This window comes from Mixophyes fleayi, chromosome 9, assembly GCF_038048845.1.
Source record: "Mixophyes fleayi isolate aMixFle1 chromosome 9, aMixFle1.hap1, whole genome shotgun sequence".
Lineage (NCBI taxonomy): Eukaryota > Metazoa > Chordata > Amphibia > Anura > Limnodynastidae > Mixophyes > Mixophyes fleayi.
The window spans coordinates 123476490-123500680 of record NC_134410.1 but is presented as its reverse complement, the minus strand read 5'-3'; the positions used below and the strand labels follow the sequence as shown (position 1 = coordinate 123500680).

At 44.3% G+C, this 24191-nt stretch overlaps 1 protein-coding gene across 4 annotated transcripts in view; it reads right to left on the bottom strand.

The window, feature by feature from the left end:
- Positions 1 to 2483: 2483 nt before the first annotated feature.
- Positions 2484 to 24191, bottom strand: part of LOC142101202 (uncharacterized) — a 58052-nt gene continuing 36344 nt past the window's right edge. For 3 of the 4 annotated variants that reach the window (XM_075185481.1, XM_075185480.1, XM_075185478.1), the window contains exons 6-17: positions 16464 to 16682; positions 14409 to 14486; positions 14038 to 14310; positions 13684 to 13899; positions 11757 to 11834; positions 9804 to 10058; positions 8053 to 8268; positions 7576 to 7653; positions 6668 to 6904; positions 5880 to 6098; positions 5343 to 5420; positions 2484 to 5210 (exon numbers count right to left, since the gene is read on the bottom strand). In XM_075185481.1, coding sequence (XP_075041582.1) covers positions 5050 to 5210; positions 5343 to 5420; positions 5880 to 6098; positions 6668 to 6904; positions 7576 to 7653; positions 8053 to 8268; positions 9804 to 10058; positions 11757 to 11834; positions 13684 to 13899; positions 14038 to 14310; positions 14409 to 14486; positions 16464 to 16682 — 2108 coding nt within the window. In that variant the 3' untranslated portion in view covers positions 2484 to 5049. The remainder of the gene's footprint in view (positions 5211 to 5342; positions 5421 to 5879; positions 6099 to 6667; positions 6905 to 7575; positions 7654 to 8052; positions 8269 to 9803; positions 10059 to 11756; positions 11835 to 13683; positions 13900 to 14037; positions 14311 to 14408; positions 14487 to 16463; positions 16683 to 24191) is intronic. The other variant, XM_075185479.1, reaches the window with a different exon arrangement.

Genomic DNA, 24191 nt, shown 5'->3' with positions numbered 1-24191 from the left:
CTGTATAGTACAGTGCCGCTAAGGTGGGCACTTAGCGGAAGGGGGGGTTTCTGGAGACCCAGAAACCCCCCCCTGCGTGCGCCACTGTACGGGACTTGTGCTGCTCCCTACTCATGGAATTCCCTACCACGTCCAATCAGACTCTCCCACAGCCTTCTCCCTTACCGTACCGCCACCTATCCTACCCACACTAGTACATTGGTACGGTGCCAATCGCCACTCACTCCTCTTGTCTCAGCTCTGTCTTTTTTCCACTAACTTGTAAACTCTCAGTAGCAGCCTTCCACCCCTTTATTTTCAGGTCTGCATTTATTTTGTCTACCTTGTACTGAAGACCATTGTCTGATCTTTTAGGACACAAGCAACTTAACTGGGATGCAAAAAAACATTTCAAGTGGAGATGCTGCCCTCTAGTGGGCATAGGTAGAATCACTGTGAAAAACAGCATCTTGCTCAATGAGTGCTGCACTGAATCCGAAAGGATTAGCGTAGGGCATAGATAGGGTTTAGGCAATGGGTTCTCCGAGCACACTCTGTTCTGTTCCCATCGATGGGTGTACTGACCTTACGAGGAGAACAAGGGACATACTGCTTCCCATGGATGTTTAAGGCAATTAGAATACAGGAGAAACATAGAAAAGAGAAACAGTACAAGATGTGTCTATAATGCATGAGTGATGTGATACTGGTATAAAGACATCTATCACTAATAGTGTCCATGTGACATAATGCAGATCAGACGCTACACACAGCTTCTCTCCTTCATGCCTCTCTCCCTACTTATATTTATCCATCTTCAATAAAGCATTACACAGGTCACTATACACAGCTGTATGACAGAGCCAACACCTGATCAAACATTTATATAACCCAAATAATGTAGTAAAATAGTAATATAAATATTAAGGGGTTTAGATTCTTTGTTAAAAAGTTCTATTATGTTATTATTAAGGAGTAGATCCAAACTTTTTGTCTGGGGGGGGGGGGGGGGGATTACCAAAAATATAGCATGCATACTATATGATATGCAAAATATATAGCTGTCCCACGAAGTACAGCTAGCACCATAGTGTAATATATAAAGAATGCAGTGTGTGTATAAAGAGTACACATTCTTAACCTGCCCCTTAGATTGGGCAGAACAGTCAGCAAAAATCGGGATTGTCCCACTAGACCAGGCTTGGCTAACCTGTGGCACTCCAGGTGTTGTGAAATTAAAAGGCCCCGTTCACACACTGCCATGCTCCCCCCTTGTTTCCGTTCATTCACTTACCTTTTCTATCGGCTTCTTTCTTCTTTTCTTCCAGACTCCTCTCTGTGCCACTCCTCACTGAACGTCGGGCCTGATGACGTCACGTCCGACATTCAGTGCAATCAGAGAGGAGGGGGTCACGTGAGTAATTTACTTATTTATATTTTAAGTTTCCCGCTCCCCCCACCAACGAAGAGGGGAGCGATCAGGGTTGGGGCCTACCGGGGGATAGCCCGGGCCCCAGATGGTGAAAGATCAGGAGAGGATAGATAAATTTGTGTATCATCCGCATAGAGATGATACTGAAATCCAAAGGAGCTTATTAGTATTCCAAGAGAAGTGGTGTAGATAGAGAACAGCAGAGGACCTAGGACTGAGCCTTGTGGTCTCCAACTGATAAAGGAAGCGGAGCAGAGGTGGATCCAGAGAAATTAACACTGAAAGAGCGATTAGATAGGTAGGATGAGAACCAGGATAGGACAGTGCCTTCAAGACCTAGGGATTGTAGCGTTTTTATGAGGAGAGAGTGGTCAACGGTGTTGAATGCAGCAGAGAGATCCAGGAGAATTAGGAGAGTAATGGTGTTTAGTTTTAGCTGTGATCAGATCATTGACAACCTTGGTCAGCGCAGTCTCTGTGGAGTGTTGAGAGCGAAAGTCAGACTGAAGCGGATCCAATAGATTGTTTGCTGTAAGGAAGCGTGTATATACATACATACTATATACATGCTACATACACACTCATACTAATTACATACTACCCACATAGAGTCACCTGTCTTGCTCCTCCCATGATGCTCTCTGCCTCCTCCCCTTTCTTACACCTGTAGGACCAGGAGGGGAGGACTTTTTTTTTTTTCTTTATGATAACTAGAATCCGATTGGTTGCTACAGGCAACATCTCCACTTTTTCAAACCCGCAGCTTGATACTATCACCCCCTAATGTCCTTTCTACCAGTGTATTATATATATATATATATATATATATATCTATCCCATCCTGCGGTCTCCTTACATCGCCCACCCATGTTTACGTCCCTTGTGCCCCATCTGACAAAACACCACACTGTACCATCAGCACATACTTGTCATCACTGCACCCTCCCTATGTACACACATAGTATCTCATGCTGCGCAGCGGACAGACTGAGGTAGCGTCAGACGCCACCTGTCCGCCCACATAAAATGACATCAGACTGGAAATACTGTAGAAAAGACGCATCCAAACAGCTGGAGTAAACAATCTGTTTTTAATAGATAACAAGGACGTACAGCTCGTGGCTGGCGACATTTGTAACAAATCCACACTGTATTGAATATTAGTGGTGTGACACAGAACCCTTCGTACCTCGTCCAGATAGTGGTATTAAAAAAAAACATCCATACTTGAAGCTGCGATACCACCCACAAAAGTATTTTACCAACGTGCCTCCTTCCCCAGCCCCCGCTGGGGTGGAGGTGCGTCCACGAGGGCCAATCACAAGCCGCAACCAAGAAACCGCGGCTTGCGATTGGTTCTCCCGCCTCACACGCCCCCTTTATGGCCATTTAAAGATGGCTAGCTTAATTCTGTATCACATGACCCGAAAAGCTGGGGCTGGTAGCAGCGGATAGGAGGGAGGGGGCACGTTCGTAAGATATTTTCCTAGGGGGTGGTGCGGCTTTAAGGTGTATAACAAAATAACGCGATTCGATCCCAAATCACCTAAAAAGGCACAGACCCCAACACTTAACTGTAAAATGGCAGAATAGCATTACCCGGAGGGTTTTGTTAAAGTAAACTTAATATTTAGAAACTGGTTTCAATGCTATTCAGACAGAACCTCAATTAGTGCAGAGTTATTGGCTATTTAGTATCTACATAGATTATATTTTAATAATTTTATCCTTGAGAAAAAAAAAAATATGGTTTACACTTTAAATATGGTCAGACGTGGGCAAATTCAGCGACAGGATCATTATTTAGTTTTACCACATGGGTAGCCAAATCAGGAGAGATGATTTGTTTGTTTTTAAGGTGTCCGGAATATGTGCAAAATAAGTGCACACAGGCTGGAAGCCTTCTTCACCTCAACACATCCGATAATGATCCACTCGGTTCCGATACGATCATGCGAAGTCACACATGCCGCCAAATCCGGCTGGGGGACAGACATTGGCTGCAATATGGCAGTGTGTGTGTGTGGCCAACTTTAGAATATTAAAATGAAACAAACAAAAAAAAATAATTGCCAATTAAACCATTTGAAACAAAGTGGGACCACGCGGTTCTCGTACATTAGTGGCCAAATGCTGCAGCTCTCAAATCTGCCCACAGCAGGTCTGGTTTTCTATATTTCTTCACAGATGAGATAGTTAATGTGCTTGTGCTTCTGTCTGGAATGATAGGAGAGCCACTGTCTTAGTGTCTACCTGTCCCCTACACACAGTCTAGGCGGCCATTTTGTCGGCTGAACCACTGTTTATGAAAATGTAGCCTAGCGATGGCCTAAGAACTAGTGACATCATCGAGGTATGAGGCACAAGGTGCCTCACTGATTTTACTACTACTCGGTAAACTGATTAGCTGAATATTGATTCAACTCACAAAATGGATGCCTCAACTGCATACAGGTAGCAGATACACTTTAATGTTTAAAAGAGGCCCCCGTCCACGTAGAAAAAAAAAAGAAAAGAAAGTTAAGACATCACAGATGGATACAATCATAAGACATGCAGAATATCTGGTAACAGAGAAGTGCTATGTAAACAACCCTCACGAACCCCCCTTTAAAGTGCACCCGTTGTTGACATGGAGGCGGCCATTTTAGAACGCAGCTTAACAATTCATTGGACGTCACTGAGGCACTTCACGAGGCAGCCGCGTCTCGTGCCGACGACACAATATTCATGAAAACGCAGCCTAGGAACCACAGACATCGTCAATTAGCTAACGAACCAGCTCTATTTCTTAACGGCTAGGTGAATGGACGGGCTGAATGCTCATCAACATTGGTCCAGCACACAAAATGGCCGCCACCAATGATAAGCAGATGATGGGTGCACTTTTAATTGCTGGGACGACACCTCACAAAAACAACTCCAAGGTATATTGACCATTGGCAGTGGATTTACCGCATGACGTATTATATACACACACAGCAGCAGTAGTGCAGATAGTACAAAATACATACAGGTCATGTAAAACAGAAATCCCGCAAACATGCTCTGCGTCTCAGGTAGAATGGCGCTACCTAGTAGCTGCAAAAGGGTTTAACGAGCCATTTCTACAGCCACACCCAATACCCCACCCCCTCCTCCGACATTTGGAGGATCCGAACAAGGTAACAATGCCAAACTTGCATCCCTCCCATAATCCCGGTTTTGGCAGGAATGCTCCATCGATAAAGAAGTGTGACTTCATTGCATGTGTCTGGATTGTTGGATTGGGGTTGGGACTTTAAATATTGGGAGGTATTTTTCTTTTTAAAATCAAAGATAGTTGACCTAGTACAGGTCCCAACCCAAACAGTACCGCTACTTAGTAAATATAACCAGGTATCCTTCATTTTCCAAAATATCTAAGACTATCTTCATGCTCTGTACATTTATTTTTTATATAAAACACGATTCCCTTTCCAAAAAGAGGCAACGTTTAAAACTGTGGAGAAATGTAGGGGGGGTTAAGAAGCCCGATCATCGGAATCCCTGAGTGCAGTAGTAGAGGAGCACTGCCACTAGAGGGAGCTCTCGTTCATCCATTTCAGGTTTTGGCGGACGTTTTGGTGCAAGAACAAAAGAAATCTATCGTTCTCCAATCACTTTTTTTTAGGCAGAACATTGTCTTCAAAGTATCCTTTGTTGGCGATGTTGCCGGCCGGGTCGTAGAAGCCGACGGCGATGTACATTCCTTTACTGTCCGTGCTCAGTCCAAACCCCACCTGGTTGGATCCTTTCCAGATCATCTGGGTGAAGTTACCTGGAGGGTGACATAACCAGACAGGTCAAGGAAATGACCAGCTCACGGTAAGAGAGATATGTCTTGCTTGTTTTGGGGCGAGTTGGGGAGGTGGGGGGAGTGGGTTAGGGGTTGTGACAATACATTGCTCACCTGCACCACTCTGGAATCCGGGGCTACTGAAATTGTACTTTGTAATTTCATTGTACCAGGATTCAGCCACTTCCTTTCCTATAATAAAAAAACATTTATTATTTCCCATATGTATTAAAAAACAAACAAACAAACACAAGTTGTATCCGATACAGAACAAAAAGCCGAGACTGTGGTCATTTGAGCTGCTGTGACATCACTGGCCCCGCCCCTACGTATGAATCCACCAATCAAAACGTGCATTTCTGCAATCCTGTCAAGCCCCTCCCCTCATAACAAGGCAACCACGGTAGGGCATTGACAGATCACGGTGGACATACTTAGTGAAGTAGAAACACTCGGTATTTTATTACTATTATTGAGCTCAGTAATACACAGCCTTTGATATACAATAATGTTAGAATTACCTTTACTCGCTTTTTAATATACGTCAACATTGCCGATTGGAAAATTGGGACAATTTGTCCGTGCAGCGTCACTGTTCTACAAAACATGCATTTTTAAATCTCCGTCACAGACTGGAGTTTGAATACGTACCATTAGGCAGGCTGGCGTCGGTGCCCCACCGGTACCAGAGGTTCTCCCCACGTTCAGTGTCGCTGTTCTGGAGCGCACGGATCCCCACCAAATAATCGGCCCATTTCTGAGCCTCCTGGGACAAAGCCGCGCTGAGCTGCAACGCTCCAGATCCGTGCAGGCGCCTGTACTTGTTGTGTTCGTTCAGAAGGTCTTTGCGGAATGATTTCAGGTCTCTCTCTGAAAATATCAGAACCTCCGTTTACTTCTCAGTTACTGTATCACTCATAAACAGATGGAAGGAAGTCTAGTTCTGTGATGTTCTGAATCATAAAGAACTACCGTGGATATTGCTGTGTAGTTAATACATTAAAAGGTCACAGACCGTCTGCCCGATGGGTGAACTGGGTGATCAGCAATGGATTTAGGGACGGATAACCATACGTTTTACCAGGGTCCACAGGCTTTAGGCTACACTACTCCTACCTGCTACTGTAGAGACGTCCAGCCCCATCCAAGGTGCCAATGAGAGACAAGACCACGCCGATTTACGTTGCCCTGGGAGGAGTATAAATTTCCCTCTGAGGCCATATTACATGGTGGAGAATTTGAGACTATATTTTATGTCGGACCTGTTGGAGTCTTCAACTGGTGGTGTGTGGGCTAGATTCAGACCTCAAGTTTCGGCTTTCCTGACGATCCCAGGTGGTTGTAATAATAAAATAATCAGACCTATGACCCGGGTTGTACAGAAAAATCCTACGTACACCAGGAGGTCCCAAACTGGAGTTCCTGGGTCAGGTTCCTACCTGGAATATCAACAATGCCGTTAGAAGCCGAATCCTTCACGAAGCCATCTTCATCATCGTCGTCATCGTCCGTCACCTTAGATCCCCGAGGAAGGACGTTGCGGGTGTAGAAGCCGGGGTTCGTTACGTTGCCGCATGGGTTGTACTGGGCTACAACAATGAACATTCCCTTCCCGCTGGATGCTACGCCAACGCCGACCTCTTTGGAAGACTTCCAGACCATCTGGGTGAAGTGCCCTACAGGATGAGGGAGGTCAATCAGAACATACAGATATAGAAAATTATATAGAACAACAAACTGGGGTACATTCTAGTGCAAAGGACTACCGATGATATACTATAATTCAGCAAACTGAATGCACAATTACATTTAAAAAGCCACAAAAACAAGTGGCTTCTCATGTTTGCGAGACATCCACAATATGTACAATAATCTGAACCTTTGCAGCACTTAAGATATCTTGTCCATAACCACCAATCAGGTTCTAGCTATCATTTATCTAGTATATTCTAGAATATTAGAGCTAGAATCTGATTGGTTGCTATGGGCGACACCTCCACTTTTCCTTTTAAGAAAGTTTGATAATTCTACCCCCTGCATTCTCATACATTTCGGGTCAGTCTTCCTCCTGTGCACGGATTTGATTTAATGGGGTTTTTGGTTTTTTTTTGCATTTCAGTCACTCTTATAATAAATGGAGGGATGTGTGTGTATTGCACAACCAGGGAACGTTAACTAAACTAAAATGCACTGCTGCCTTTGGCCAACAGGTGGCAGTCTAGTACTTTAGTCTACGAGTAGTATAGACAAAATCTGGGGCATATTCAATTAGGATTTGCGGCCGCACAGGTTCCCCGGTACCTCAACATCGCAGATTTCTGTGCACACTCAATAGGGTCATTTATACCTGTATCTGGCTGGTGTCCTGGTTTGGAGAAATTGTAGTTCTTTTCTTCCTTGTACCAGCTGTCAGCCACTTCTTGTCCTGAGGAAATACAATAAAACGGGTTTAAATCCAGACACTCCGAAGTTAGTAAACTTAGTACCCTAGAGCATAGAGGGTGCAAAGTAATCAGTAGTAGTTTTATTTTCCCTTTGCATTTGTCTAGTGGTTATACTAGAAGATTAATAATAATCCTGCTGCAGTGCATTCCTAGCTTCTATAAAAGTGTAACCGTAATCTTCTTGCAGAATTTAGCAAACACTAAACAGACATTATTTGAATCTTTGCTTTATAAGAGTTTTAACTATTCTCAATGCCCTGCTGTCATTCTTTATAAACCTCTCAATAACTGGGCACGATTTGCATTTCCAGAAATATTACGGGAATCGACACAACCTGGTGGGCGGAGATAATAATCTTGGCAGGGATCCTGTCACCGACCTGTCACAGTGATTGATGGGCCTCCCGTCTTAGCCCAGATGTTTTCCCCGCAGGAGGTGTCGCTGTGTTTCAGAGTCTTTAACGTCAGGAGATGCTCCGCCCACTTTTGGGCTTCCTGGCTGATCCTCGTATTCAGCTGCAGGGGTTTCGCTCCGTGCTGCGACCGGTAAGTGTTGTTGACCTTCAGGAACTCCAGTGCAAACGCCCTGGTGTCTACTAGATCAAGAGAGAGCGAAGCTTAACAAAACAGCCGCGGGGCCAAACCATATCACGTGTCAGCAAGTCTTAGGAAAACGTTTCAGTTCCGTCAACTATACACAGTGCAGACCTGGCGGCCATTTTATGTCCTGAACCAATATTCGGGCAGCCAATCAATTCAATGGGAACTAGTGACATCACTGAGCAATAAGGCAGTTTGTCATTGGTTCCCGGTCAATTGATCTTGGTTCACCCGACAAAATGGCTGCGAAGAGATTAACAGGTACAAATACGCATAGTAAATAAGTTCTCTCTTCAGAAAACCCCCCCAAAAACAATGTAAATTTGTTTCACTTTTATATAAAAAAAAAATACATTTTATGATTTATATAAAACCTCAGCCACCCAATGACACTTGCAAGATTTACACATTTCAAGGATCGGTGCGACAGACTGAATATCGGTAACGGTTGTAGGTAATCCTTACATGGGCAATCGTTGGGACATTAGGATGTAGCGTTATGACCCAATAGCCAACGCTTTTTAATTTCTTTTACTTCTGTGCTGCTATCAGACACAGCCTCTAACTCAGTGGTCAGGGAACAGGGTTAAATTACCCCAAATGGGATCAAAATGAAATTCCTGGGGGTAATGCTGCCGATTCACATGCTGTCAGTTGGATTGTAGACCCCTTTAAATGTGAAATTGCTGTTGTACCAGAAGAGCCTGAAGGGTTGGCAGAGGCACTTCTTGAGCTTAGATGTAATAATGAAGCACGTATTGCATTTGAAAACAAAGCAGATCTGTCATATTTTTGGATGTTAACAGCTGCAAAGGCATCAAAATTGCACATGAGGAGGCGTCATAAAGCTGCTGCCTTTTGCAACAACCTACCTTTGCGAACAAGGATTCTCCACTCTAACGAACATAAAAACAAAGCAAAGAAATCGATTGGACGCTGAAGACTGTATCCAAATTGCTCTGACATCAAAATGCCCCAATATTGATGCTCTCGTATCAAAAATGAAGCAACGTCATTTCTCCAAAACCTGAAGTTTTGAAGTTGAAGCTTTCAAAGAAATTTTGAATAGATTCAATAAAATTTTGAATTCCAATAATTAATAATATAGGATTTCCTTCCTTTCATATCAAGGGGGTAACGTCCGCGTATCTAAATATATTTTGTGGTAAAAGGTAAAAAAGTTTCCTGACCCCTGGTCTTACTCATGTGAAAGGGAGGCTGCTGGAATTGAGAGCTTAAAAAGAGGAAGGGTCCTATGTCTTGACTCTGGTTTCTAATTGGACATGCCTTGTCCAATCAGAAGCTAGTTGTAATTAACATCCCTTGTTTCTGATCCCTCCTCTACTTCAACTCTCCAGCAGTGGTCCTACACACAGGTAACTAATGGAGAAAAACGGGGTGGGCACTTGTCAAAATGGTCTAGTAGTTAACCCATGCCAGCCTACACCCACTGAACAGCAGCATGGCTGTACTGAAGCCCGGAAACCGTAGATCAGATGTAGACACATCACCGCATTTATGGAGCAGTTACCAGAAGACGACGTTGAGGAATCGCCCCCACGCGCTGCCGGGTAGAAGCTGGCGGCTGGCCCTCTGTCGCTAGAACCCGCTGCCCCCTCCGTTACCGGGGTGCCCTTCTGCAACACGTTCTTCTGGAAGTAGCCGGGGTTGGTGATGTTCCCAGCCGGGCTGTACTGCGCTACCGCGATCACCATTCCTTTACCGTCCACGGCTTTGGCAATGCCAACTTCTTTGGAGTCTTTCCAAACCACCTGCGTAAAGTGACCTGGAAAGGAGAATATAGAGAGTCTGATTATAAAAAGATCTTATGGTGCCTAGATTTTGAAAGAAGTTGTGAAATGTCTTTTGATTAGAAAATAATTCATCATTGTGGTGAAATTTTTTATGGGGGAAAGGAAGTAAGTTAGGGTGGGTGTAGTACCCTCTGTTATCCTGCAGATGTCACTAATGCAATGGATAAAACTCACCATGTATTGGAACCAATGACTTGTGCCAGATACAAACAGAGTTTATGTTTGTTGCTAAAATTTGAGGGTTTGAACCAGTCTTGTCACAAGCTTAAGATTGTCCTGAAGCCAATCAGATCATCAAAATGATAAAAGCGGCACAGAGTATATCAGGAGATGAGTGATGTGTCAGTGAGGACAGGGCTGCATGTGACAGGGGCAGTGACATGATGTGAGGAGGGGAATGGAGGCAGCAGGAAGCCACAGACTGAGAGTTATATAGTGGAAGGAGCAGGGTCCCCCAGCAGTACAGAGTATATCGGGATATGAGTGATGTGTTAGTGAGGACAGGGCTGCATGTGACAGGGGCAGTGACATGATGTGAGGAGGGGAATGGAGGCAGCAGGAAGCCACAGACTGAGAGTTATATAGTGGGAGGAGCAGGGTCCCCAGCAGCACAGAGTATATCAGGAGATGAGTGATGTGTTAGTGAGGACAGGGCTGCATGTGACAGGGGCAGTGACATGATGTGAGGAGGGGAATGGAGGCAGCAGGAAGCCACAGACTGAGAGTTATATAGTGGGAGGAGCAGGGTCCCCAGCAGCACAGAGTATATCAGGAGATGAGTGATGTGTTAGTGAGGACAGGGCTGCATGTGACAGGGGCAGTGACATGATGTGAGGAGGGGAATGGAGGCAGCAGGAAGCCACAGACTGAGAGTTATATAGTGGGAGGAGCAGGGTCCACAGCAGCATAAAGCAGTGATGTGAGGCAACTTTCATAGTCATGCGGGAAGATTATGAATGAAAATTCAACTCTATATGAAACAAGGTTCAAAAGTTTAGCATGTTTAAATTGTTAATACTTATGAAAAGCATCTGTTGACTTACAGTCATACATACAAATACACAGTTATATCATATTACAAAACAAACGCATCCGATTCCAATGCCAGGAAAGAGTTATACAAGGTCAGCTCTTATTCATGATCAGATATTCTGTATTAATAGGGATGAGCCTGAATGATCATACGAGTGTGGAACAATTGTGAAAGGTTTAATAGGTAACCTGATCAGTAGCTTATAATGCAGAGCACATTATGCCTGCAACTGTTGTTGTATAATCATCCTGTCTGTCGTAATTACTGTAAAAGTAAATATATATTTTTTGAAATAACGTAACTTTAATAAATAAAGTTTAACAAAAAAAAAAAAAAAGAAAAAAAACCCCAAAAAAACATTGTATGAACTTAGAGGTGCGTGTGACATCACAACCTGCTGCAAACAGATGCTCGGATTGGCTACATCTTGCCTTAGCCCATCCCACTTTAAACTAAAGTCGCCTACCAATGGCCACACGGGAAATGGTTCAGCTGGAAAAAAAAAAAACTTCTCTGGCGCTGTTTGCATTCCTGTCCTCTGATAGGCTACAAGTTAATCTAACCCCACCCACTGCTTGTCCATGTCCAATAATATATATATATATATATATATATTATAGTGGCACTGGATCCTCACCTGTGTTAGACTGAAAGCCGGGCTTGCTGAAATTGTAGTCCTTTATCTCATTGTACCAGGTTTCCACAACCTCAGAGCCTGAAATATATATAAAAAAAAAAAAAAAAAATACAGATATTTCCATGACAAATGTAATAAACGGACTATAAAATAACACCTATACTATAGGCCAGACATTTATGTCCGGACAAAAGTCGCTTCGGCGACTGAAATGTTGACCGTTTCGCCAATAACAAGGTATTATTCCATCGGGAAAAGGGTTTGTGATCAAATTCTTCCTCTGCTCTTTTCGATTTGACACACAGAGGAAGTAACTTTGTAAAAGGCGGTCTCCACTTTAATTTTGTAAAGTGGAGATGTTGCCTATAGCAACCAATCAGATTCTAGCTGTCATTTTGTAGAATGCACTAAATAGATGAAAGCTAGAGTCTGATTGGTTGCTATAGGCAACATCTCCATTTCCATACTGAACAGTGTACGGTCTCTACCCACAATCCCCTGCTCCACACCAGCAGGGCCGGAGCACTGACATAGAGTGAGGGATGGGGGGGGGGGGAAGTAATAGTATTTATCACGCTAGACGGGCTGAGCTCAGAGTCGACAGATCCCCCAAATAAACAAACAGTCGCTGCATTGAAAGGGTGCAGGGTCATTAGCGTCATCTAGCCAAAGGGAGTTGGCCGTTTTTGCAACATACAAACGTATCTTAATATGTCACAATGCAGGATGTCAACAGGAAAACAGAAGAACGACTTCCTCATATTAATAGTCATAGGATTTACTCAGTCTAATCTAACTTTTATACCAATATTTATAAAACACATTGTAAACATACCAAAAACAACATCCTGTTTTTTGTGTATATGAAAACTAGTTAAAATAACAACACGAATTGATAAAATATTTAAAAACAGAGGCACAATTTGCAGGAAAGGTCTCTTACCATCATGAAGGCGATTTTAAAACTAATTATCACTGTCCATTATCCCCAGATACTAATAATGCCAGAGAGTTATTTAACTATTAATGCTAATTTATGTATCACCACCATATTGCGCGGCGATGTACAGAGAGTAAAAGCGGTATAACTCACTATTATATATGGGGAGGGAGTGCAAATATCAACTGTGTACACAGAACTCTGATGTTAATAGCGGAATCCGCTGCAACCGACGGAGATAGACCATAGCGGGACGTATCGGGAGACGGCCGGCGCTCCTCTCTAACACATCCCCCGACCAGCTGCTGCGCGGGTCACCTCCGTGACATCACATGCGCTAACGGGGCCATTAGGTTGTAAAATAATTTTGATATTAAAAAAAATATATATAATATATATATATATATATATATATATAATTAATATAAAAATAACGTTGATTATTTCATATATTTCAACCAGTTTCCATGTACACATTAAGCAGTTTGCAGTAAAATATTCTATGATGTTTACAATGTATTTTTATAAATACTGGGATGAAAGTTGCATTATAAGCCCATCATATGCACACAGTAAGTCTGCGAATAGAGAGGTCGGACTCAGCAATTCCTATGAGCGGGTTATATGAGAAATCCTCTCTCTTCCGGTTTGTATCCCTCTTACATCCCCATCACTCAGCGATCAGTCATATTATTGACTCCTGACACTGTGATGGGATTTTATTACTATGTAATCCTGTGCAGGATACACAACCTTGCTAAAATATGTCGGAACGCAGCCAAGGAAAGCCGATCGTTTCATTCTGATAACATATTCGGCATCTCGGCCAAAGCAATTTTATCTTAAAGGATCGCTAAACCCTGTTTAGCCTCATTAATGATGAAGAACTGCTCCAATTGGCCCTTGGTGGTAGCCAACAAGATTGCTGCATTAGCCTTTTAGACACCCCTGTTCCCCGCCCTGCTTGGTGGTACCCCCGGAGCTTACCGGAGGCATCCCGGAGACTCGAGTCCCACTTGTACCATAAGTTCTCTCCGTGGTTGGTGTTGCTGTGCTGAAGAGCATTGATAGACAGAAGGTGGTCGACCCATTTCTGACTGGACTCGCTCAACTCACGGGAGAGCTGTAGAGGGGGTGCCCCGTGCGACTTTCGATACTTGTTGTGCGCGTCCAAAGCTTCTTGCTCAAAAGTGCCTAGTTTTACTGAAAGATAATGAAAGATATCATTAAGTACCACCCCATACTCCTACTTGGTCCTCTTTCCGCATTCTACTACGTAGGTCCTCTTCTGGGAGACGGGGGGCGGGGGGTATAGACATTTCACTAGCTCGTAGTTCTTACCTTGTCGACCAACTCCAATCACAGGTTTCTTGTCGCTAGTCTTCTCCGGGACGTACGCTTTGGTGCCGGCTGGTTTCCACCGCGAGCCGGACCCGTCTCCGTCCGTCGATGGCGCCGATCCGGAGGGCAGCACGTTCTTCTCAAAGTACCCTGGGTTGGTGATATTGCCAGCTGGGCTGTACTGCCCCACCACAAAGAAAAGTCCGTTGCCATTTGTGGCCACCCCAACGCCAACCTCTTTGGATTCCTTCCAGACGACCTGCGTGAAGTGACCTTTAGAAAGCAAGACAACCCCAAGGTGGCGAGTGAGGACGCAGAAATGTCAAAATTATGCCAATGAGGAAACGGACACCACAGATCCTGAGAGTTACCTGTATTACTGCGGAAACCAGGCCGTCCAAAGTCATAGTTCTTTATTTCATCGTACCATGAGTCTACTGGCTCCTGACCTATATATATACGTAGGGGAATAAAATCAGCAAATCAGATGCAAAACTTGTAATCTCACACCCTCCTGCATTGCAAACACTGGATTTGAGTTATTTCAGAGGTGAAAACTATTTTATACACCAACAACTCATAAACTTAAGTCACTGACGCAGATCAAACATTTACTCGTTTTTGTGTCCAGATTTCAGTGGATGAAAACAAATGCACAGGATTGCAGTCTAGAGAACGGAAATTGCTGATACAAAAACAATTTTGCATGGATGGTAAACATACGATCTGCATGTTATATACCAAGGAAGGAAACAGCCTCCAAGTAGGTAAATTTACTAAACTGTGGGTTTGAAAAAGTGGGGATGTTGCCTATAGCAACCAATCAGATTCTAGTTCTCATTTATTTAGTGCATCCTACAAAATGACAGCTAGAATCTGATTGGTTGCTATAGGCGACATCTCCACTTTTTCAAACCCACAGTTTAGTAAATATATCCCCCCCCCCCCCCCCCAAGTCTCTTGTGTGCAATGCACTGAACAAATCTCACTAAACAATTGTAAGCGATCCGAGTGCTCATTTTATTAACCAAAGTGGAATCTAAATATATTTATTACGAAGCATTAGGTACAAAGATACATTGAGAAACAGGAAGACACAGAAAAAAAAAAGTACAGAAAAGGGTTAATGAAGGCCCGTCACGGCCATTTGTCATACTAGCTGCCCGATGACACAACTAGCGTGAATTGCTGGATAAAAATGGCATTTTGTCAGAGGGAACAGGGTCTGAAATGATATATCTTATAGGAAATACAAGTAATATCGCACAGCCTGACGCACTCCTCTAACACTCTCACCAGAACTGTACGGAAGGTAACACCAACCTGATGAAAATGTTTTATATACCAGGAAGTGATGACTCAGAACAGAGGCGTAGGAGCCTATTGAGTACTTGGCCTTGTTTTTGGATTGTAAAGGGGGCCGCTCACGTAAGGCAGCCGCCCTTTCTCTGAGCAACAAGAGACGTTGGCATTATAAAGAGCGAACATAGCAACTATAAAAGACCGTTGAACAGCGTGCGGTGGTCTGGGTGCTTTACATGTCTTGGGGTCACCGAGCAGTTCCGATAAACTGTTTAGAAATAGCTTTGGTAACGTACGCGCTTATATAAGTCTACAGTTACGCCCAGCAGGTTGACCGTAAAACTGGCTGCTGTACAAGCGAGCGATTTGCCAATTTTTCCATTAGGCAAATCTCTATATAAACCCAGAGTTAACATTCCTCTATTACGAGCCAATTTAGTTTGAATTAATCCTGCAGGCATCACTCCCTATAGTCGTGTGTGTATTATGCGAAGTCAGCTTTGACTGTGTACAATAACAAACACACCCAAAGGGCTGACACGCAGGGTTGGTTTAACGCAGGTGCAAAAGTTCAGCAGCTCAGAGCGAGCGGTGAGAGGCAACGCACTCGTTTTCATCCATTTAACTCGCAATAGCCAATCGGGTTAACTGACGATTGGTCGGGATCCGTCACTGCACATTTTGAATTCTATCGACCGCAGAGACATTGCTATATATTCAAAGGTATTCCTGAATAATATACAAGAAATAAGTGAAAGGTTTCCAATTAATTAAAATATGTCCACCATGCTCTCTCCCCCCTACAGCAGGTTGCCATGTCAAAGAGAGGGACTGGCTTCGCTTGCAGAACTGCTCCGTGTTGATTGGTTCATGTAGAGGACAGAGCCAATGATGTCACAGCAGCTCAAATGACTGCACTGCTCCGAGGTCAGATTAGGACACCGTGCTACAGATGTTGGCAGGGCTTCAGCTGGATGTAATGGGAGTAGGCAGTAACATTAAGGTGCACTAATTCCACCCACCATGTCCCAGACAGAGCAATCAGATATGTCCATTTTGGGTAACCCACACGGGGATGGGGGGGGTCCAATAAGCGTCGACCCGCCAGGATTTGCAGGAATTACCTGGCAGCTCTAGGGTACTGGAGCTGTATTTGTAGTACAGGTTCTCTCCGTGGTCCGTCCCGCTGTGCTTCAACGTCCGGATGGAGAGCAGGTGGTTCGCCCATTCCTGCGCGGATCGGCAGAGATCCTGGTTCAGCTGCAGCGGTGGGGCCCCATGCTTCTTTCGGTACGTGTTGTGGGCGCACACAAACTCCTTCTCAAACTGGCTTCCTTCAGCACCTAAAAAACAGAGTCACCATTTATCTGCTGTGGCTCTACCCATCGTAGGTAGGTCAACGGAAACGTGGTCAACATTCAAAATAACTGGATTACAGCCTTGTTGGTCATGTACATGTTGGATCAACAACGTCCTCCCTTCCCCCTCCCTCCCTGTGGCTTCTTATTGCAATTCTCTTACTTCTTGGGTGTTGTAATCGTTGACAAGGAGATAAATCGGGTGGGGGTGGGCGGCCGTATATGGACAGGCCGGAGGTTAAACATTGTGGAACTTCTACCAATGCAGCGGATTGAACAGAAACTTTGACATATGAGCTATTACATGCGGTTGATGCAGGAGAGTTTTCAGTCCACTCTAACTAGGCTTTAAATGGATTCTGACTTTTATCACTATACAGATTAACGCCATGTAAAACAAACCAGTGCGTATTATTTTTATAGCGCCATCATATTTAACTCTGCTGCTCCATCGGAAAACCTTTACGCTTTCACATCAGTACCTGCCCCAGCGAAGCTTACAATCTAATTTCTCTATCCAAGTCAGATAAATGCTCACACGTACTATGGCCAAAGTAGCCAATTAACCTCCCGCGTACTTGCCAAAATGATGCGATTCGCGTCCAGCTCGTTTCACTAGGAAGTGGTCTGCCCTCCCGGGAGTCAGGGAGAACCAGACGAAATTCAGGAGTCCCCACGGAATCTCCAGGGGGAGTAGGTATATATGAACTACCAGTTTGGTTTTAGACAGTGGGAGGAAACCTGCGTGGGCACCAGCACAGATAGTGCCCTGGTTGGATTGGAATTTACAATCCCAGCACTACAAACCAGCAATGCTAACCACTCTGCCACAATGCCATGATTGGGAGGGAACAGTGTCCGCACAGATCATTATATTTCACTTAGACAGTAAGTATCACAGTAGTACAAATGCTTACACAGTTACAGGTCTCGGGGTAGCAGACAGAAGCCCCCGCCCGCAGCCTGTGTACAAGACTTCTACAGCCAGATTTGGGCTTCCCTCGAGACGGCCTACTTCATTCCAATCCCCACAGTCATTGGCTAGGGGTGAATCACTACATTGTTTTCCATGGAATCCTGCTTTCTGGAAGACAAACCCCACCTACATACATTTCTTACTGGAAAGAGGACCAGCTGATTGACTTCAAGGAGAAACTTGCAAGGACCACTTATCTGCACCAAGGACCAGCCACTGTCCCTGCAGATGTGCAGGTTACTTACACCCGAGGGGGCAAACTGACCAGAGGACAGTTTACGTCAATGATGGGGTTTTATTGTGGGTCGACCTATACATCACTGGGTCTCCTGCAATTTATCAGCACCACCATCACCAAATAATGACGGCAATAACAAAAATTAAAACCTTTACAATTTGTGTAAAGCATTTTTAAAATTAATAAACTTTTATTATTTTTCATACATTTTATCTATTTTTCATTCTAAGCCCTAAATCAGGGTTTTGAGCTCCAATGCAAGAAGCCGGCTGACAGGCAAAGACCGTCCCGGCTAAGCGGCACGTTAACCCATTACCGTTCCGGGGCAGTGTCGCCTTGGCAGACGAGTTTGACTGAACCACGGCGATAATTATTTTTTGCTAAATTGCAGCAACAACTGAATTTTTATTTATTTTTTTCAATCGCGGCAATAAAGGAGAAAAATCCACCTTATCGCCACGATAGGAGCGTCACTGACGAAGTGTTCCGTACAATCAGCACGGTGGCTCAGTGGCTAGCACTTCTGCCTTACAGCACTGGGGTCATGAGTTCGATTCCCGACCATGGCCTTATCTGTGTGGAGTTTGTATGTTCTCCCCGTGTTAGCATGCGTTTCCTCCGGGTGCTCCGGTTTCCTCCCACACTCCAAAAACATACTGGTAGGTTAATTGGCTGCTATTAAATTGACCCTAGTCTGTGTGTGTGTGTTTGTCTGTTAGAAAACTTAGACTGTAAGCCCCAATGGGGCAGGGACTGATGTGAGTGAGTTCTCTGTACAGCGCTGCGGAATTAGTGGCACTATATAAATAAATGATGAATCATTCCAAATTCGCTCAGGAATGCGTTTCCTTTTTATAGGCAAGGGGTAAATATACAAATCTCTCTCGGATTCATGCACGGTAGAAGAAAGCACCTCCTGCATTTAGTTAAAAAAGAAAAAAACATCTTTTCTCTAACCCCCACTTAAGGAGTTAATCTACTATAATAATAATAATATTAATAAAATAACCAGATGCATTTGCTCAGCTCTGTGTCCTGCAAGTAACTTGCCTGAGTTTTTTACAAGAACTCGGTGTAATCTGGACTGTGTTATTGGGCGGAGATGACAAGGACTTTGCACATTGCTGTACCTGTGATTTAGCAGAACACAAGTCGCACCTCGGTGATGCTAAACATTTATTACGAAGAGGGGTTGCAAAAAAAAATAAAAAAAAATGCCAGAAGCAAAGACACTTAAAAAAAAACCCATACTGGTGGCCATTTATATTGAGGTCAACGGATGCAAACCTTCCTCGGTATCTAATAGATCCTGTGTGCTCCTAGATTTGAGCAATTATAACATACGTCTGTATAGCCGAAGCGGCCATTGAATTTCCTTTGAAACGGAGACAGTCGGATGGCGGCTGAGGAGAGATTTCATTGTCTGACTAACGAATAGACTCTGCTGTACAAATCAGCGAAAAGTTTTAAAGACTAAAAAATAAAAAAAAGTTAAGCCACCTTTTCTTAAAGGGGAACTCCGCCTTCAAAGAATTCTATTGCCCAGGCAGACTCATTTGTTTTTCTTGTGTAGGTAACACTGTATGCTATAAACAGACCTGGATAACAGTTGTATCATAGGACCTGGGACATAAATAAATTTGCCTGGGCTATAGAGTTCTCTGAAGGTGAGAGTTCCCCTTTAAAGTGACAGGTATATTTAAAGGTTTCTTTCCCTCGTCAATTCATTCTGTAATGCCGGGAAACTATAGCGAGATATAGGAAGATTATAATCATTAACATTTATTTATATAGCGCCAACATATTCAGTAGTGCTTTACGATTGATAAACACACTAGACAGGGTATTAACAAACAGACAAAGTGGCAAGAAGGCCCCACGGGTGACATCACACGGGCAAAATATCTCTATTGACAACAAATACCTCCATCGCCATCACTAACTAGGCAGAGAGGTTTCAGCTGCAACTGAATTTAAATCATACTTGCCAACTCTCCCGGAATGTCCGGGAGACTCCCGAAATTCGGGTAGGTCTCCTGGGCTCCGGGGAGAGCAGGCAAATATCCTGCATATGGCATCTGCTTCTCAAAATGACACGACTCGGGCAATTTTGGCCCCGCCCCCCCGCGGCAAAAATCGGCATTTTGACACGAATCACTGCGCCCCGCCCCCCCCCCCGCCCACCAACCACGCCCCCCTGCCTGGGATCTCCCGGAAAGAACTTACCAAAGGTTGGTAAGTATGATTTAAATGCTGCAACTCTAGGAATTGTTTTTTACAAAGTTGGATAATGTCAATACGAGTCAGCCAAATGATAGATATTCTGAATAATTATTGTTCTGTGTAAATGGTGATAACTGGCTCAATATGCCATAGGTTTGGCCCCAAATCCCATATGACGCACTAGAATAACCTGTGTCTAAATATTATCAAGCATATTGGCAAATACGATGACAAGATAACCGCTGTTGACGTGTGTGTGTGTGTGTGGTCACCTCAACATATTAACGAACTGCGTCCCCATAGCTGGATCGTTTCATACGGGTGTGGAAAATCAGAGCCGTAACTTAAACTTTTAGAGCCCTGTGGCAGATTATCGTGCAGATCGCACGGTTTACGACCGTTTGGTCAGATATTGCATTAGTGTGTACGCTCCCAAGATCGTGTTTAATCGTTCCAAAGCTCATCTGTTGATTTGGTTCTACAATCAACGAAGGAACGATGTCTTTTCAGCCGATGGTTATAACAGATGAAGATCACCATCACCATTTATATAGCGCCACTAATTGCGCAGCGCTGTACAGACAACTCGCTCCCATCAGTCCCTGCCCCATTGGAGCTTACAATCTAAATTCCCTAACACACACACATACATACACACAGACAGACAGAAAATAGGGTCAATTTGTTAGCAGCCAATTAACCTACTAGTATGTTTTTGGAGTGTGGGAGGAAACCGGAGCACCCGGAGGAAACCCACGCAAACACGGGGAGAACATACAAACTCCACACAGATAAAGCCATGGTCGGGAATCGAACTCATGACCCCAGTGCTGTAAGGCAGAAGTGCTAACCACTGAGCCACCATGCTGCCCAAATCACTCATGTCCGTGTGTACGCATGAATTGGCATGCTCATTGGGACTTTCAATCATTGGTGAAACCGCAAGAGACATCGTTAGCATGATGACATAGGTGGGTACCAAGCTTTAGGTTGGTTACAATCTAATGACTGCGGACTGGACCGGAATTAAAATGTGTACGCTGGAAAATTCAGCAATCTGCGCTCGCAGTTACTGGCTGACCAGTCTAACAAGCCTCCATGTGAGCTTGTTGCCCGACCTGCGTGCAAAACAGCTGGATACGTCCAATTTGGGTACAGGCTTTAGGTACAGGAATTAGACCCCCATGCACTCCAATGTACATGACATCATAAACCCTGTCTCTAACAGAAGATACATTGCAGATGCCATTCCTGAGTTCTTCTATATATAGTGTAACTGTAGCCGTGTCTACACCCTTTAACCCACACACCCCACAGATGTCTGTGTCACTGAGATAGGAACTGTCTGGTGTATCCTACAGACAGAGCACAGTTCTGACCATGTGTCATCTTCTGCTTTGCTAACTGTACAGCGGACAGGCCCAACATCACTTCGACCAACCCAGATCTATCCCAGGCCTGAGGAATGTTCTGTTTATGGAGAGATCATTCTGCGGAGTGTGTTTAATGTTAAACGCTTTACGGTTATCCCAATATATTTTCTGTCTCCTATTAAGGTCCATAACGGCCTATTTTTATTTAGTCATCTTATATCACGACACCAATATCCCACCAGTGTATTTCCACCCAATAAAATACAAGTATTAACGTTCCTGCCTCTCAGCGATGGGGCCGTGGGTTAGATTCCTACAGGACCCCATCATCCCGGTAGATTAAATGGCATTTGACAAAAACGGATTGGGAATTAGAGTGTAAGCTCGAAAGGGTCAGAGGCTAATGTGGATGATTATATAGGACGGCAACTGAGCCACTCAAGGTGGCTGCCTCCACTTTGCAAAAATACACAAAGTGCTTTGAGCCCTGTTGGGTGAAAAGAGCTCTAGAAATAATACAATTATTATAAAGTCTTGAACTATAGCTGCAAACACCCTCTGTGAACTTAAAATCACACTACCCTTTCTTGATAAAGAACATGGTGACATTGCGTTAACCAACATCCTGACTGGGTATTGCTATAGCCTGTTGACATCTGACTATCCACGAGACTGAGCTAACAACAAACAACGTTCCCACTATATAAACAACACGCGACTGTGGGAGTACCCGAGCTCAGCGCGTCTGAATACCAGCACAACGGGTCTGTTTGTACAAACTATCGCTGCCCCTGCCAACTAGGCACCAGCATCTTCTTGGTAGAAGCTGCGTTGCGCTATGACATCATACTAGACGCGGTGATGGCAGAGAATGTATCTGGACCTGAATCCGCCTCATTCTCATTTCGTGTTGACTCTTTTAAACATTATTATATTTGCCAGGACCGGAGCTCTTTTTAGGGACAACTAAAAGCTAAAGAACATGACGATCCATTATACAATGACACCTTGTTACACTCACAAATAACTAAGTCAACATTTCTGTAAGATGTCAGGAGCTGAGTATTCAGTGCCAGTAATTTTCCTTTGTACTGCTGACAGCTCTAAGGCTCTTCCAGGTGCGTCCTCTCTTATATTTACATTGGGACAGGTTGTGGCTTTCAGGTAAATGTACAGCATAAAGTCTTGTTGACGCTGCCTCTGAGCAGTCAGAAAAATCAGGACATTTTGTAGAGAGAAAAGTGCTGTGTGCCCACCTGTATAACCGGTAGCCCCCCATGCTGCATAAATAATCCCTACCAAAGAAATTAAATCTTGTTTTCCCACTTTGGCGCAAATTTAGTTGCATTTGCGCGCCTAATCTGTACTTAACACACCCTGATCCACCCAACCAGGGGCATAACAATCTATCGCCAGACCCCACTGCAAAATTTGGGGGGCTCCATTTTGGCCACCATATTTCTGTATTATCGGCCACCCTTACTCACAAGAGTATCCGCGCTGCCATTTGGCATGACCACACTGCAAAAAACACTCCTTTTTGGTGAACAAATACAAGTTGGCCACCCAAACCCCTAACCACAAAGAAATAAGAGACATTTTGCAACCAAACAATGCACAGCTGCTTCTTCAGATATTGCAATAATGTTTATATTAAGCTCTCACACATACAGCCACTTATTATTGCAATACACAGACACCCCTGTCCCAGCTCAGATATTAGTGAGGGTGGGGTGGGGGGGGGGTTGTGTCAACCATTTCTACCTCTGTGGATGTTACAAAGTTGTCTAACTAGGACATAATGTTGTTGCAGTAACTTGTTGTCTGGTGCTCTGACCCCCAAACCTGCAAAGCCAAAGACTTTACCCTTCCTTAGCCATGTATCCTTATATCAGAGAGACTTTAAGTCCTCCCCATGGGTTAATAATAGTCCTATCAGGTCCTATGCAAAGCACAGAGGTCTGTACAGAGTAACACAAGACAGAATGCAGCAATAACAACGTATAATGAGAATAAAACCCCCCAGGTCTCCATGCAAGACCCCGACCCCCCCCCCGGCTCCTACCTCTTGCCCTGCGGCGGGAGAAGCAGCCTCCCATCTCCTCCTGTCCTCCTGGAGCAGACTCTACCCCGGCCCGGCCTCCTCCAGACTCTCACTACAACAAGGGCTGAGTCACATAACTTGGCTGCGCTGAGAGCTGCTCTTGTTTGGGGAGGATAAAGGAATTGGGCTGTGGATGCTCAGACTCTCCCCCCCTCTAGGAGGAGGGGATGTGACTATAGACTTCGGACAGCTGCATTAGGAGCAGCCCCCCCCTTGTAAGGCACATCTGGAGGTGGGTAACTGTTTGTATGCCAGCCTGGCACAACATGCACCCTGCCCTGCTGTCTCTGCCAAGCCTGTAATAAGCTCTTGTGCTCCACTGGATCATTTCGACTGTCAGCTCTGCGGGTCAGAGAGGTCTGCTGGTCTTACTCTTCTTGGTATGTAAGGAGTTAATACTGAGCTTCCTGCATTTATCACACATGTGTGTCAAGACATGTTGTTAACACCTACTATAAATTATAAGGAGATTATAAATCAGTAGAGGTGATTTATGGGAACTGGGAGTTCACGGCAGGGGGTGGGGTGATTATTCCTGATAATACACCCATTTTTCTAATTAACACTGAAATGACTGATT